Source organism: Callorhinchus milii, unplaced genomic scaffold, assembly GCF_018977255.1.
Source record: "Callorhinchus milii isolate IMCB2004 unplaced genomic scaffold, IMCB_Cmil_1.0 Scaffold4, whole genome shotgun sequence".
Classification (NCBI taxonomy): domain Eukaryota; kingdom Metazoa; phylum Chordata; class Chondrichthyes; order Chimaeriformes; family Callorhinchidae; genus Callorhinchus; species Callorhinchus milii.
This window is the reverse complement of record NW_024704745.1, coordinates 4,511,061-4,526,300: the sequence shown is the minus strand read 5'-3', so window position 1 is coordinate 4,526,300 and position 15,240 is coordinate 4,511,061. Positions and strand designations below refer to the sequence as shown.

General features: G+C 49.4%; 1 protein-coding gene across 1 annotated transcript; it reads left to right on the top strand.

The window, feature by feature from the left end:
• Window positions 1–586: 586 nt before the first annotated feature.
• LOC103191287 lies at window positions 587–10,111 on the top strand. Its single transcript, XM_007912269.2, has 8 exons — window positions 587–721; window positions 3,032–3,094; window positions 3,865–4,188; window positions 5,268–5,390; window positions 6,979–7,003; window positions 7,943–8,052; window positions 9,104–9,177; window positions 9,763–10,111. Exons 2-8 carry the CDS (start codon window positions 3,049–3,051, stop codon window positions 9,856–9,858), a joined length of 798 nt encoding a protein of 265 aa, XP_007910460.2. The 5' UTR covers window positions 587–721; window positions 3,032–3,048; the 3' UTR covers window positions 9,859–10,111.
• The last annotated feature ends 5,129 nt before the right edge of the window (window positions 10,112–15,240 follow it).

The following is a 15,240-nucleotide window of genomic DNA, read 5'->3' as shown; positions in this document are numbered from 1 at the left end:
TATTACTCCCGGAAAAGCCATCCTCCAATCGACTAACCACTGGGTTCCTACTTACTGCTAGGTAAACAGTGGCCTGTGGAGTAAGGAAACTTGCCTAAGGTTTTGCCCCACCCGGGTTGCAAGGCGAACGCTCTACCCAATACTCTACGCACTTCACGATACGCTACAAGACTCCCGTTCATAGGTGAGGAGGGCGGATGGGGGCAATGTTATAGAGGCTCAGCTTATCGCTTGCGAGACAAGCCTTATAACCAATACGCTACAGGACTCAACTAACAATCATCATGGCAATTATTATCTGATCTGGCAAGCGATTGCAGGGTTTCGGGTGAAAGGGATTGGGGTGGGTTGGGGTGGGGTGGAGTTTCATAGTGTGACACTGTGCTGTGGTAGGTTTCAAGACGCAAGACACTGGTTAAATATTAAGCCTCTGCAGACTTTAACCTTTCGGTCAACGAATGCTTCTCTGACATTGGACCTGAAAGGCCAATTTCCCCTCCTTCTCTGAGTGACGTTTGTACTTTATTTCCGAAACGCTGTCTGCTTCTCTCTCTGTTTCTCTCCGTGAACTCCTCACTCTCCGTTGCTAGACTGTAAACCTTTTTACCCCTCACCCCCACCTCACCGCCGCCGTGCCACCCACTCTCTCTTTATTGAGACATCATCGCAGGGAAGTGGAGAGATTCCTGATCAACAGGAGCCAGGGACACTGGTGGAAAAGGTGAGTGCCGGAGTCCCTTAGTTGTAGTGGTGGTCCTGCTCGCCTCGCAAAGTTTGCAACATGGTGATTCCCAGTGTGGGATGAAACCTCAGGCAGGTTTCCTCACTCCACACACCTCAGTTTAAGTAGGAAAGCGGTTGTTAGTCGATTGGCAGATTGATTTCTGGGGGTAACCACATGATAAGGGTCTGCGGTATTCCAAAAATAATAATAATAATTTTGTCGTTCAATCCACGGCTGTTGGTGGGGACGCTGCTGTGCGCAATTGGCTGCCGCGTTTCGGCCACAAAATATCCAGTCAATTCACTTTACAGGATATTCTGTGAAGTGCATTGAGACATCTCAATGACGTGATAAGGCGCTGTATCCAATGCAAGGATTATTATTTGTATTATTATTCTCCCACTCAGCTCATGTTCACCCTGCAAGCCAAAGCCCTAACAGGTAGGAAGTGCAGAGATCCCCAAACGGTAGGGGACAAGCAGCAGAAAGCTTGCCGAACAGTGCTCTCGATGGCAAGCAGTTTCAGATAGTTAAACTCCAGGGCTTACTGCTGCTGAATAATAATAATAATAATCCTTGCATTTGATATAGCGCTTTTCACGTCTTCTCGATGTCTCAAAGCGCTTCACAGAATAGACTATAAAGTGAATTGACCGTATATTTGTGGGCGAAACGCGGCAGCCAATTGCGCACAGCAGCGTCCCCACAAACAGTCGTGGATTGAAAATGACCAATTTATTATTGCTTTTGTTTTGTGGAGGGATTATTATTAGGCTCTGTGTGGAGTAAGGAAACTTGCCCGAGGTTTCGCCCTCTGCCTGGAATTGAACCCAGGTGTCTCGCTTGCAAGGCGAGTGCTCTAACCGCTGAGCTACAGGACTCCCCAAGGAGACTTGCTGAAAGTTTCGCCAAGCCAGGGAATCGAACCTGGGTCCTCTCGCTTGTGAGGCGAGTGCTCTAACCGCTACGCAAGTTTGTGCGTCCTTTGTCTTCTCGCCAACCTTGGGCCTGATATTTTCTGGTGCCCTTTGAGAGTTTGCGGTCCACCCCAGACACAAGGGGAGATATAACATTGACACAGCACTGTTCACAGTGGGCGGACTGTGCTTTACACAGCTGCCTTGGGAGCCCTTTGGGAGGGGGAAGGGAAAGAGAAAAGGTGACGATCGAAAGTGTGAGTTGGCCGAAAGTGAGCTCGAAGGGATTAAGTCTTAAATCAGGAAGCAAGGGAGGGTGGGGTGAGGCAAAGGGAATCTGGGATAATAATAAAGCAATGCTAATAATACTAATCCTTGCATTTGATCCAGTGCCATATCACGTCTCAAAAAGGGTATATTGTGAAGTGGATTTTGTATTTTGGACTGGATTTGGGATTTTGTGGGCGGAACGTGGAAGCCGTTTGCCAAGAGCAGTGTCCCACAAAAAGTCGCGGGAGCCATGGGAAGGGTTGGAGTTCCTCTCTCAAAAGTGGGGGGTGGGAGTGGGGGGGGGGGGGGGGAAAGAGAGGGGCAGAGTGGCTAAAAGATACAGGTGTGTGTGTGAAGTAGGTTTGCTGAGTTGAGGTTGAAAGCCCATCGCTTCAGTCAGAATGACAGTCCAGGCTGACGATGCATTACGCTGAGAGGGGAGGGGGTTGGAATGGGTCGGGGGTGGCGGGGGGAGGGTGGGGGGATGGGTGGGTGGTGCGAAGTGCTCCATTGTCAGAGGTGCCGTCCTTTGGCTGAGACTTTTAACAGACTAAAACCACCAATAAAGCTCCCCCCTTTCTTCAGATTGTGTGTTAAGGATCTTGCGGCGCTATTCAGAGAGAGAAGGGAGTTACTCCGACGATTCCCCCAGATTAACTGCTCGTTCACTTTGCTGCTGTTGATAATAATCATCCTTGCATTTGATGCAGCGCCCCATTAGAGAAGTCTCAAAGCGAGCGCTCGCTTCACAGGATACACTCCAAAGTGGAGAGACTGTATTTTGTGCGCAAAACTTGGCAGTCAATTTCGCGCACAGCGGTGCCCCACAAACAGCCATGGAGCGAGTGACCAATTTTATTTGGGGGGGATTGTCGGTCAGGACACCGGGAGAGAGAAAAACTCCCTTGTCTTTACTAATAGCGCCGCGGGATCTTTAAGGTCCACCTGAACAGGCAGATGGGACCTCGGTGTAACATCTCATCCGAAGAACGGCACCTCCGACATTGCTAACACATTGAACCCACAAACTTTGGGACCAGGAACAGAGAGTGGTTCAACTGAGCCAAAAAGTTGTCGAGGCGCTGTTGGCTACAATTGTTTAACCCTTTACTAACCTCAGCCAGGAATTTCTGGGTCATGGTGGTGACGGGAAGGTTCGTGCTGCTACTCAGCATATCTGTAGGTAAGTGATCTGGTGCGGACTGACGCGTGGGTTGTTCTGTAGCAACAGGGACTTGCGCTTAAATAATAATTAATGTTAATAATAATAATAGTGATCCTTGAATTTGACATAGCTCCTTATTACGTCATCGAGACGTCTCAAAGCGCTTCACAGAATATATTGTAAAGTGGGTTGGCTGTGTATCTTGTGGGTGAAAAGCGGCAGCCAATTGGGCACAGCGGCGTCCCACAAACCGCCTTACTTCAATTGCCTCTGTTTAGCTAGCAGTAAGCAGCTGGTCGATTGGCGGATTGCTTACCTGGGGTCATGGTTTCCGCCAGTGCTGTTATCGGATATTACTTGATACCAGGTTACACTGTTTGCCCCCTAAGAACCTCTCTCCTGAAATTCTGGAACGCTCGCCCTCTATCTCGCCATCTTGTCCCCTTCCTTACTCAGCTTCAGGTCCCTTCCTCTTCAACTGTGCTCACGGTCACCTCCATCTGCCCCCAACCCACCCCCAACCCACCCCCCCCGCCCGCCCCCTCCCCAGCTCGGAGTCATACTCCGCCACTGTCAAGCCCTCCGGGACGCTACCCTGCAATGAGAGGCGCGATATCAATGCAAGTTGTCGTAAGAGTGGGGTCACTGTGCGCCCAGTAGCTCCTCCAATTCCCCCCCCACCCCTCGCTGTTCACATTGTGTGAGCGGCCTTCGGATACACAGGGCAACCACTATTTATTATGTGGTAAGATGTTAAAAACAGTCTCTCTCTCACTGCTTCCTTTCAGGTACCTGTTTATCTGCTACAGTGGTGAGAGGTCCAGGCAACTCCACTGTATCGGTTGGCCAGACTGCTTCGTTCACGTGCACAGTGACCACCGACTGGGAAATTATCACGTGGTCGCTGAGGGGAAACCCAGTTGTGAGCGAGACTAGGACAGGATCTATTATCTCAGACCCGCGGCTGAACCACTCTTACACCAGCAGCGCTCAAGGGGACATTTTCACGGTCACCATCTCCCGTGTGGTGACAAGCGACACCGGTTCAGTGAATTGCGGTGTCCATTCTAATCTTGGGTTTGACTCCAAAGACGCCTACCTGATTGTCCAAGGTGTGTTCAATGTCTTCCTTCTGTTATAGATTTGTCACAGGCACTTCTCCGCTGTCAGCCTTGCACCCGCGTTTTCCGTCTTCAGGTCGGGCCGGAAGACTTTCCTCTTTGACCGTGTCTACGGTCACCTTCCCCCCACCCCCCCCCACCACCAGCTCGACATCATGTCTCCGCCACTGTCAAGGGCTCTGGGATGCTGCCCTGTGTGAAGGGTGCGATACAAATGCAAGTTGTTCTTGTTGTCTCAAAGACGTGCTAAAGCACCGCTGGATGTCAAATGCAAGAATCATTAGTATTAATAGTAGTATTAGTACTAGTGGTATTATTGTTAGTATTAAAATTGGTCACTCACTCCATGGCTGTTTGTGGGCGCATTGCTGTCAGCAAAATGGCTACTGTGTTTGCCCACAAAATGGGTTGTATCCTGTGAAGTGCTTTGAGACAGCTTGACGAGGTAATCATAAAGTCATACAGCACCGAAGGAGGCCATTCGGCCCATCGTGTCTGTGCCGGTTCTTTGAAAAGAGCTATCCAAATCAATCCCACTCCCCCGCTCTCTCTCCCCATCCCAATAGCCCCGCAAACTTGTCCTCCCCAAATAATTATCTCCTTCTCTCTTAAAAGCCTTTATCTAATCGGCTTCCACCACCCTTTCAGGCAGTGCATTCCAGATCCGAACAACTGGCTGTGTGAAAAAAATTCTCCTCTCCTCCCCTCTGTTTCTTTTAACAACTATTTTGTCTGTGGCCTGTTGAGTTGGATGTTAAAAGACCCCGTGGCACTATTTGAAAAGGGAAAGGGGTTTCCCTCTCCTGGTGTCCTGGCCGACATTTGGGGAATCCTCCAAGCAAAAATTGATAAATTAGCGTCGCGATTGCGTGTGGGGCCATTACCTTGCGCTGTGCAAATCCGTGACCGTCCAGCCCTTGCGAGAATCCTCTCGACTTGAAAGGTGTCGTTGTCGTCGTAGTGTAAGTTTGGGTCTGGGTTTGTTGTTGTTGTTGTTGCGTAAGTTTGAGCGTGAGGATTGTGCCGCTTCTGTGGATTGTGATCCATGTACCTACTTGATTCTTCACCAGAGGAATCAGCAGATCAAAACGACTGGCTGATCATCGCTATTGCGGTGCCTCTCGCAGCGGTTGTCTTGCTTGCCATAATCATCCTGATCATTGTGATCTGCAGGAAAAGAGCCAGACGGACATGTAAGTTTTACCCCCCCCACCCCCCACCCCATAACCCCACTCCCATTCCAACCCTTTTGTGAATGAATTGACTGCTCTCATTCATCTACGCATTCATCTGGGATCTGGGTGGAGTCCTGTAGCTCAGTGGTTAGAGCACTCGCCTTGCAAGCGAGACACCTCGGTTCAATTCCCCGCAAGGCGAAACCTTGGGCAATTTCCTTACTCCGCACGCCTAATAATAATCCCTCCAAAAAATAAAACAATAATAAATTGGTCACTTCAATCCACGATTCTTTGTAGGGACGCTGCTGTGCGCAATTGGCTGCCGCGTTTCTCCCACAAATATACGGTCAATTCACTTTACAGTATATTCTGTGAAGCTCTTTGAGACGTCGAGAAGATGTGAAAAGCACTATATCAAAATGCAAGGATTATTATTATTATTAATCACATAGACTGCGCTAACAGCCAGTGCAGCACTGTGGGGGGAATCGTCGGATGTGTTGTACTTAAAACTCTCCGAACCCGTGTGCAAATTAGGCGTCGGGTTTGATCCCCAGTTATCCTTCCTCCCCCACATCCGGTCCCTGACCAGCACCGCTTTCTTCCACCTCCGCCACATTGTTATCTCCGACAATGCCTCACCCCCAAATCTGCCCAAACCCTTGTCCATGCCTTTATCACCACTCGGCTGGACTAATCTACTGCCCTCCTCGCCGGTCTCCCCTCCTCCACTATTCATAAAATCCAGCTCATTCAAAACCCCACCGCCCGTATTCTCACCGGCACTTCGTACCCCGATTACTCCGGTCCTTGCCAAACTCCGCTGGCTCCCTGTCACAGAACGGATCGACTTCAAGATCCTCCACTCTAGTGTTTAAATCCCTCCATTCCTTGGCAGCCCCCTATCTCACTAACCTCCTCTCTCCCCACTGCCTCCGCTCTACTGGGTCCAGCCTCCTCCGTGTCCCCCGAATCTTCCGTTCCAACATCGGCGGCCGTGCCTTCAGCCACACTACCCGTATAAATCACCTCCTAACCCGTAACACCACTCCCCTACCCTCCATTACTCCCGCGCTTACCGGCTGCATTGAATCTCGAGTAACCTAGTCTTGATCCGTCGACACATGTGTAGAAGGACTTCTTTTCCCGCGATTCAATGTGATTCCAACGTTTCACAGTAAGTGCGTATGTGGCAACAGGACAAGACCTATTGAATCGCAGGAAATGCAGTGGCACCTACCGGCTGCATTAAATCACACATGTGCAGTGTAGATTATTGATTAAATCGGATTTTATACGATTATAGAGTGTGTGCCTGCAACTCAGACTTCGTGTAAGTGTAAGTCATATTGAACATTACGGTCCCAACTGAAACTACTTACGTGAGTTTTACTGTGTTAGTAAATAACTGATCAATTGAGTTGCATCGAAAATACCTAGACGTTCTGAGACACTAGCCCGAGCAAAGGGCTGCATTTAAATGGAAACTGTTGCTGCTGTTGTTGCTGGTGGAGGTGGTGGTGGTGTGAAAGCTATATTTTAATAATTGGTTAAAAGATTTGGTTGCGTGGGATTTACTGATGCCTCTCTCCTCTGTCTCTAGCATACACTCACCAGAACAAGACGAGGTACGTGAGGACCATGTGTCCAAATGGCTGCCGCGCTTTGCCCACTAAATACCCATGCAAGGATTATGATTATTATTATTATTAATATTATAATAAAATGTTATCCCTCTAAGTGTAGGTGCTGCACTGGATGTGGCTTGCAACGTTAATTGCATGTATTGATGTTGCTTCACACAGAACAGCAAGGCCAGTATCAATCAATCTCTGGTCGGTCAGTCAGACCCAGACTGGTAATACGTGATTTGGAGGGTCATTACAGTGGTCTCAGGTGCCAGCCTGGCTCAGTCAGTCACGCTCTGGCCTCTGAGTCAGAAGGTTGTGGGTTCAAGCACCACATTGGGACTTTGAGTTCACGCAGTCTAGACTGTAGGAACCCGGTTGTTGGTCGATGTGTGGATCGCTTTCCCGGGGGGGGGAATAATTCCTCCAAAAAGCAATAAAATTTAAAAATAATAATAAATCAGTCAGGCAGTCCACGACCGTTTGTGGACACTGCTGTGCACAATTGACTGCCCCGTTTCGCCCACAAAATACACAGTCAATCCGCATTGCAGTAATTCCCGTGAAGCGCTTTGAGACGTCTCAACAACGTGATAATAACAATCATCAACATAATAATCCTTGCATTTGATATAATGCCTTAGCTCGTCTTCGAGATATCTCAAAATGCAAGGATTATTATCATTATGATTATTATTATCACATCGTTGAGACGTCTCAAAGCGCTTCACAGGATATACTGTAAAATGAATTGACTGTATATTTTGTGGGCGAAACGCGGAAGCCAATTGCGCACAGCAGATAAGGCGCTGTATCAAATGCAAGGATTATTATAAATCCTGTGAAGCGCTTTGAGGCATCTTTCCAACATGATAAGAGTCTATATCAAATGTAAGAATCTTTATAATAATTTATACCCATTTTTTCTCGCTCCCTAAGGGTGCCATCCAAGAACCCAGTCGAGATACCGCGTGACGGGCAAATGATTGCTTGGGTGGAAAACTCGGGAATTTGGGAAGAGGACATGAACAGCGTTGTGAATTACACAGGTGGTTAAAGGAAAGAGCAGAATAATTCTGTGCAGCCCCGAACACCTCCTGTTGCTCCAAAATGCGTGTGTCAGCCTGACGCAGTGAGTCAGAAGGTTGTGGGTTCAAGTCCCGCAAGTTAAAGATCCTGATCCTCACCTTTAAAGCCCTCCATGGCCTTGCTCCCCCCTACCTGTATGACCTCTTAACCCCCTGCCAACCTTACCCACTCCCTCTGTTCAGCGGGCTCTGGCCTGCTTCACTTCCCCCGCTTCGCCCGCCCCACCATTGGCGGGTGGGCCTCCAGCCTCTGTGCCGCCACCCTCTGGATCTCCATCCACCTTGCCCCCTCCGTTGCTTCCATCTCAAGACCCTCCTCTTCAACCGGAGGATTCCCAGGCTGGAGAAGAGGGAGGCTGTGGGACGGTCAAGAGGGGATATGAGGCGAGGAGGATGGAGGGAGAGGAGGACAGAGCACGAGTGATGGAGGGTAGAGGACAGGGATGGGGACATTTTGGGGGAAAACAGCTTGGGTCGGGGGCCGCAGCCAAAATGCGCACGCTGAGACGAAGAACAAGCGATCAAGGAGTCAGCGGGGGCTTGGTTAGCCAACTGACATGGGGGAGGGGGCTAAGGAGAGCAGCGCCATGTGTGCTCGTGTGAGTGTGCGTGTGCGTGTTAGAGTCTGGGGCGCTGAGAACAGGGCTCATAATTAGAAGTAGAGGTGACCGGGTTAGAGAGGGTTTGAGGGAGTGAGAGAAAGAGAGAGAGAGGGGGGGAAAGAGGAGAAAAGTGGGGCCTGGGAGAGAGGTGAGAGAGGATTGGAGATGAAGGGAAGGAGGTCGTAGAGAAGGATAATAAAGTCAGCAGTAACACCTGAAATTAGTTTGTTGATCTTTACTGACTCAGAGGCGAGAGCGCCGCTGACTGAGCCAGGCCGAGTGAAATACCGGGAATATAAGTTGTTTCGCGAGGTTGCTTCAGAATAAGGGAATCATTTCAATCACGGAAACGATCGGACATCACTCACTCACTCACTCACTCACTTACTCGCTCACTGCTCTGTTAATAGGTTCTCCTTCACTCGGCTACACAGATAAACAGTCCCAGCAAAGCAGCAGAACGGTGCTTAACAACACTTCAGAGGTGAGCAAAGGCGGACAGGAGCACGGCTCAGTAATGACTTTGGAGTTAGCTGTGAGTCACTGATATAATTCGTCTGTGGCCTCAGATATTCCAGCCACAGAGACAGCCCTATTCAACGACCCACCAGCCAAACCTCACACAGCAATTGGGGTCACTTTTCAAACGCTGACTTATTGCCCACTGAAACAGACCCAAGCCTCAATCCTTAAATCTCTGCTGCCTGCTAACGCTGACTAATTTATGATCTAATAAGCGAAATGCCCCAAGCCTCTGCGGTTCCAGCCATCCAATGCACACTCTGGGGTTCCCAAGCCTTTGGCTCTTGACAACCTGTGCCTAATGCTTTCTGGAATTACGTCTCTCCGGGGAATCCATTCCAACAATCCTGCTGTGTGCTGTCGTGCTTCACCCACAAATTATGCGTCAATCCACTTTACACGTGAAGCGCTTTGAGGCGTCTCAACGACGCGATAAGCCGCTATATCAAATGCAAGGATTATTATTGTTATTATTATGATTATTATTATTATTGTTGTTGTATGTATTGTGACATGTCTCTTTCTCTCCACTTTTCCCCCCTCCAAGACGCAATATGTGGTTCCAGAGAGGGAACGCCAGTGGCCGATACTGAACCAGCCCGTCATTGTACCTAAGAACACGAAACACGTGACCGCGGTTTAGGGGTTGAAGTGGAGCCAGACAGTCGTCAGATCTGCCAGCCCACTCCTCTTACACCCTCTCCCACCCTCGTGTGTCCCGTCTCGAAGGCTATTTATAATCTAGAGCCCTTGCATCTCATCGCGTCGTCAAAATGTCACCAAGAGCTTCATAGGATTCACTGTAAAGTGTAGTGACTGTGTGTCTTGTGGGCGAGAGAGGCAGCTAAATTTTGCATACACGTCAGGAGGACGTCCCAAGGCGCTGGGCAGTGAAGGATTTGGGCCCGAGCTGGGGGCGCTGGGCGGGGGCTGGGATCAGGAGGGGTTGGAGGACAGGGAGAGTTAGGCTAGGAGGGTGAGCAGAGGCACGGTTGAAAAGGAGGGTCTCGGAGGAGGCAAGGAGGGAGCGAGGCGAAGGCACTGTGGGATGGAGTTCCAAAAGGGGTGGGGGCAGAAAGGCTGAAGGCCCAAACGCCGATGGCGGGGCGGGGGCCGGGGACACGGGGCAAGCCAGCACCTGCCGAGTGGAGGGAGGTAGCGGAGCACCGTTAGCAGGTCACAGAGGTAGAGAGGAGCAGGACCATAGGCCTGACTAACTCTACCAATACAATGTAATGCAAAATTTACTTTTGTGTATACGTTGCCTGCAAAATACACAAGTCACTGCACACTCTAAAGATAAAAACATCCCGCGAATCGCTTTGAGATGTTGCTCCTGACGTGAAAGGTGCTATATCAAAAGCAAGGATTATCATCATTTACGCCCGTCTCCAGAAACACGAGTCCAAGAGTTAGGAATCAGCACAAAGTATTTTTTTTTTCGGCCCATTTCCCCGGGCTTTTATTCCAGAAAATATTTTGATTTCGAAATGTCCATTACGAGAGCTGATCACTCAAACAATTCCATTATCTTAAAACAACAACGATAACTCCTCGCGTTTATAATAGCGCCCCTCGCGCCGGGTAGAGTCCCCAGATCGAGTGACAGAGGCAGAGCATGATTCCGAGCCGGGGGAAAAGGGGGCGGTGACCGTAGGCACGGTCGAAGAGGAGGGTCTTCAGGGGCGACCTGAAAATAGGGAAGGAAGGGGCAAGGCGGTGGGACAGAAGAAGAGTGCTCCAGAATTTCAGGGGCATCGTGGCCGAACGTGCGGCCGGCAATGCTGGATCGGAGGGCGTGAGGGACAAACTCCTGGAAATAGGAAGGATGGGGATTCGGGTGGAATATAAACACCGGTGCAGACTGGTCAGGCAGATTGACCGTGCACACTCCACGTAACTCCTTGTAACTTGGGGCCAAAGATGTTGTTCCTGAACCTGACAGCAGAGGGCGCTCAGGCGACAGCTAACTCCAAGCCAAAGCCAACTCTGTTGCCTCCAACCACCACTGTTGGCGTCCATTATTCTTTCGGTCAGCCTGGAGTCTGACGTACACCGAAACCCCATCGCCGTGCTTAAGAGTCTCCAAACCAGACTGAGAGTTCCACGTGTGTTCGCCACCTACACATGGAAATTTCCCTGTGTCTGGAATGGAATGGAATGGAATGTGCACTCTCTCCCTGGAGGAAGGCACTCTGCTTGCCCAATTCCGTAGAGTATTAGGCGCAGGCTAGCAAGACCCAAGGCCTTGGGAACACCAAATTGTGCGTTGGTTAGTTGCTGGAGTCTAACCAGCTAAACATCTCATAGCTTGGCATCGAGGGGACTGTTTGTCCAGTTAGGACCACCTTACCCGTTCGGGCGTTGGTTTGCAATACAATACAGTTTACATTTATATGATGTCTTTCACGTCAGGAGGATGTCCCAAAGTCACTTTACAGGAGCTGAGTGGGAGGATTCCCTGCCCCCAGTGACTAGTCTGCCCTTCCAAGTTCTACCGATGAGCCAGGCTGGGGCTGTGCTGTCATCAGCAGCGAGTGCCCTGGAATACCACGGACCCGCCTGGCTCAGAAACCGGACTGGAGACCACCACAGAGGGCCGACTCGATTCGGACCTTCCCTTGCCAAGGACAATAATAGCAGGAAGCAGGGGATAGTATTTCGCCTCTCTCTCCCTCTCACTGGAATGAACCGTTCATACCAAGGTGCTCGGAGTCCCCATCCATCCGCTCGGCGGCGTGGAAAGAGACGGTGGGGTCTATTGTGCGGCGTTTCTTAACAGATTTCTTAAAAAGGTGTTCGATAACTACCCCTTTTACCGCCAACAATCCCCTAGAATAGTTCGGTTGCGGGAGCAATTCCTCCCCACCCCACCCCTTCCCACACCCCGGAACGGGATCTCCAAAATGTGGCGAGTATCCCATCACGTACCGCGTTTCAACACCGGCCCCGCCCCCACCCCCATCCCCGATCCGTCAATGCCACGGAAATAGCTTTTTAAGAAGTATATATTTTTATTTAAATATTCTTTATTCAAGGTTTCTCTCTCGCTCTGGCACAAGGATACACTGACCGTTCAATTGTTATTTTTATGTGTATAAATAAAAACAGTATTAATTATGTTTACTGGCATGGTGTGTGACACAGTTTGGGGGCATGAGGTGGGGCGAAGGGGGGTGGGAATGGAGGAAACATGGAGGGGTGGGGGGAACGGACAACATTTTAAACGTGAATTGCAACAACTTGCATTTATATATTGCCTTGTCTCTCCAGGTGGACGTTAACGATCCCGCTGCGCTATTTGAAAAGAGAAGGAAGTCTCTCTCTCCCCGTGTCTTGGCCAACAATCCCCCACATGACGATTGGTTGTTCGTCTCATGGCTGTTTGTGGGAATGTTTTGTAGGTAAAACAACTTTTGTGTGTAACTTGGTTTACCAACAAAATGCACTGTCACTACACGTTAGAGTAGAGTCCTGTGAAGAGCTTTGAGATGTCTCGATGATGCGATAAGGTCCTGAATCAAACGCAGGGATGATTATTAATGATAATCGTTGTATTTGCTCGTGCCTCATCACATCGTTGAGATGTCTCAAAGTACTTCACAGAACATATTGTAAAGTAAATTGACTGTGTATTTTGTGGGTGAAACTCAGCAGCCAATTGCGCACGGCAGTGTCCCATTGAGTGAATTGAATGAACAATTTTTTGGGGGAAGGATTATTCCCACGGGAAATTGATCCGCCAATCGACTATCAACCAGGTTCCTACTTACTCCTAAGTGATCAGAGCCGTGTGGAGTAAGGAAACTTGCCTAAGGTTTCGCCCAGCCCGCGACTTGAAACCGGCTCCTTTTGCAAGCGAGACAAACACTCTTTAGGATAGCAACATCTGGCCTGATACAATGAGGTAGATGGCCTTTGCTTTGGATCTTAGTGGACGGTAAACATTACTCACACAAAATACACAGTCAATTCACTTTACAATATATTCGGTGAAGCGCTACGAGATGTCTCAATGAGGTTATAAGATACTATATCTAATGCAAGGATTATTATTATTACTATTATTAATCCATTCCATTGCTCCAGATATCGGCGGCTCCAAATTCCACCCAGGCTTAGCCTGTCTGACCATTCGGTCTGAATACTATAATCCTTGCATTTTCTATCATGCATTTCACATCAGGAGGACGTGACATGAAAGCACTTCACAGGATATACTGTAAAGTGTAGTGACAGTGCATTGGGTGTGGGCGAAACGTGGCAGCCAAGTTGCTCATAGCAGCGAGCGACCAATTTTATCTGGGGGAGATTGTTGGCCAGGACAATGAGAGAGAGAAACTCCCTTCTCTTTTCCAATAGCGCAGTGAGATCTTTACCATCCACCTGAACAGGCACAGACAGGTTTTAACATCTCATCTGATGGATGGAACCTCCGACAATACAGTATTCCCACTCGCACTATACTAGGTGGGTAGTAATCCTAGATTGGGGGGAACCACAGAAGGTGAGTTGGGGGTAACTGCTGGAGTCTAACCATCTACAACTGTTCAGTGTGTCATCGAGAGCACTGTCTGGCAAGCTTTCCCGCTGCTTGTCCAGCGAGGACCACCCTACCCATTAGGGACTTTGGCTTGCAGGGTTAACAGGAACTGAGGGGGAGCATTCCCTGCCCCCAGTAACTGGTCTGTCTGCCCATGGTACTGTGGACCTCTCTGGAGTGAGCCGCTACGCGATACACTGCACTTTAATGGAACAAAGATGTGGTCAACTGAACCCCTCACACCAGGTTCTCAGCCTTTTCTCCAGTGTCACAAAGTTCCAGTTGGGAGCTTTGAGCCGGTCACACCCAAATCCCATTGCAAACCCACGTCATTCCTGCGCTGTTGATGAGCTTCGGGTGACACGGCGGCACTGGCTGCCTTTCAACCTGATCCCGTCACCCTGCCTGACGTGGAGAGGTGTCTGTGTCTATTTATCCAAATCTGCCATGCTTACATCACTCACATGAGCACCTTCAGAAGATGGCTGGGAGAGACTCTCTTCTCCAGTCGCCACCACGTTATGTTTAACAACCAATTTGATATCCCCTTGAACAGGCACAGGCAGGACCCGAGTTTAATCTTTAAGCCATGCAATAGGGTCAGCCTAGAACTGGGTGAGCTCAAATTCCCGATGGTGGCTTGAACCCCCAATTGTTTGACTCTTGCCTCCGTGTCAGAAAGTTGTGAGTACAAGCTGGGATTTTTTTTTTACTCAGGCTAACGCTCCAGTGCAGTGCTGGGGGGAGCACTGAATTGTCAGAGGTAATGTACTTCGGACGAGACTGCTGACCTGTTGAAGTGGATGTTAAAGATCCTGTGGTGCTGTTGGAAAAGAGAAAGGTGTTTGTCCCGGTGTCCTGGCCGAAAATCCCCCTGATAAAAATTACTCATTCAAGTCCTGGCTGTTCATATGATTTGCCGCATTCACCCAAAAAATTCAGTCACTGCACTTTAAGGTAAGAATAATCCTTGCATTTGATGTAGTACTTCATAACAAGAGACATCTCAAAGCGCTTCACAGAAATATATTGTAAAGTGAATTGACTGTGTACTTTGTGGGCAAAACGTAGCAGCCAATTGCACACAGCAGTGTCCCAAAACGATTGGGGGTTCAAGCCCCCGTCCCACATCGGGAAAGTGATTCGCCAATCGATTAACAACTGGGTTGCTCCTTCTTGATAGGTACATAGAGACGTGTCGGGTAAAGGCAACTTGCAACATTTTGCCCCATCCGGGAATCGAACCTGGGTCCTCTCGCTTGCGAGGCGAGCACGCTAACCACTACGCTACAGGACTCCACATTATGCCAAGGACTTCTGTGAAGCGCTTTGAGACATTTCAACAACATGAGAGGGCACTGTATCAAATGCAAGGATTGTTATAAGAGGAACTTCTCTCGTCGTTCTCTCTTCTGCCTCTCTCTGGTGTACTCCTGTACTCCTGTGGCTGAGTCCTGTAGCTCAGTGGTTAGAGCACTCGCC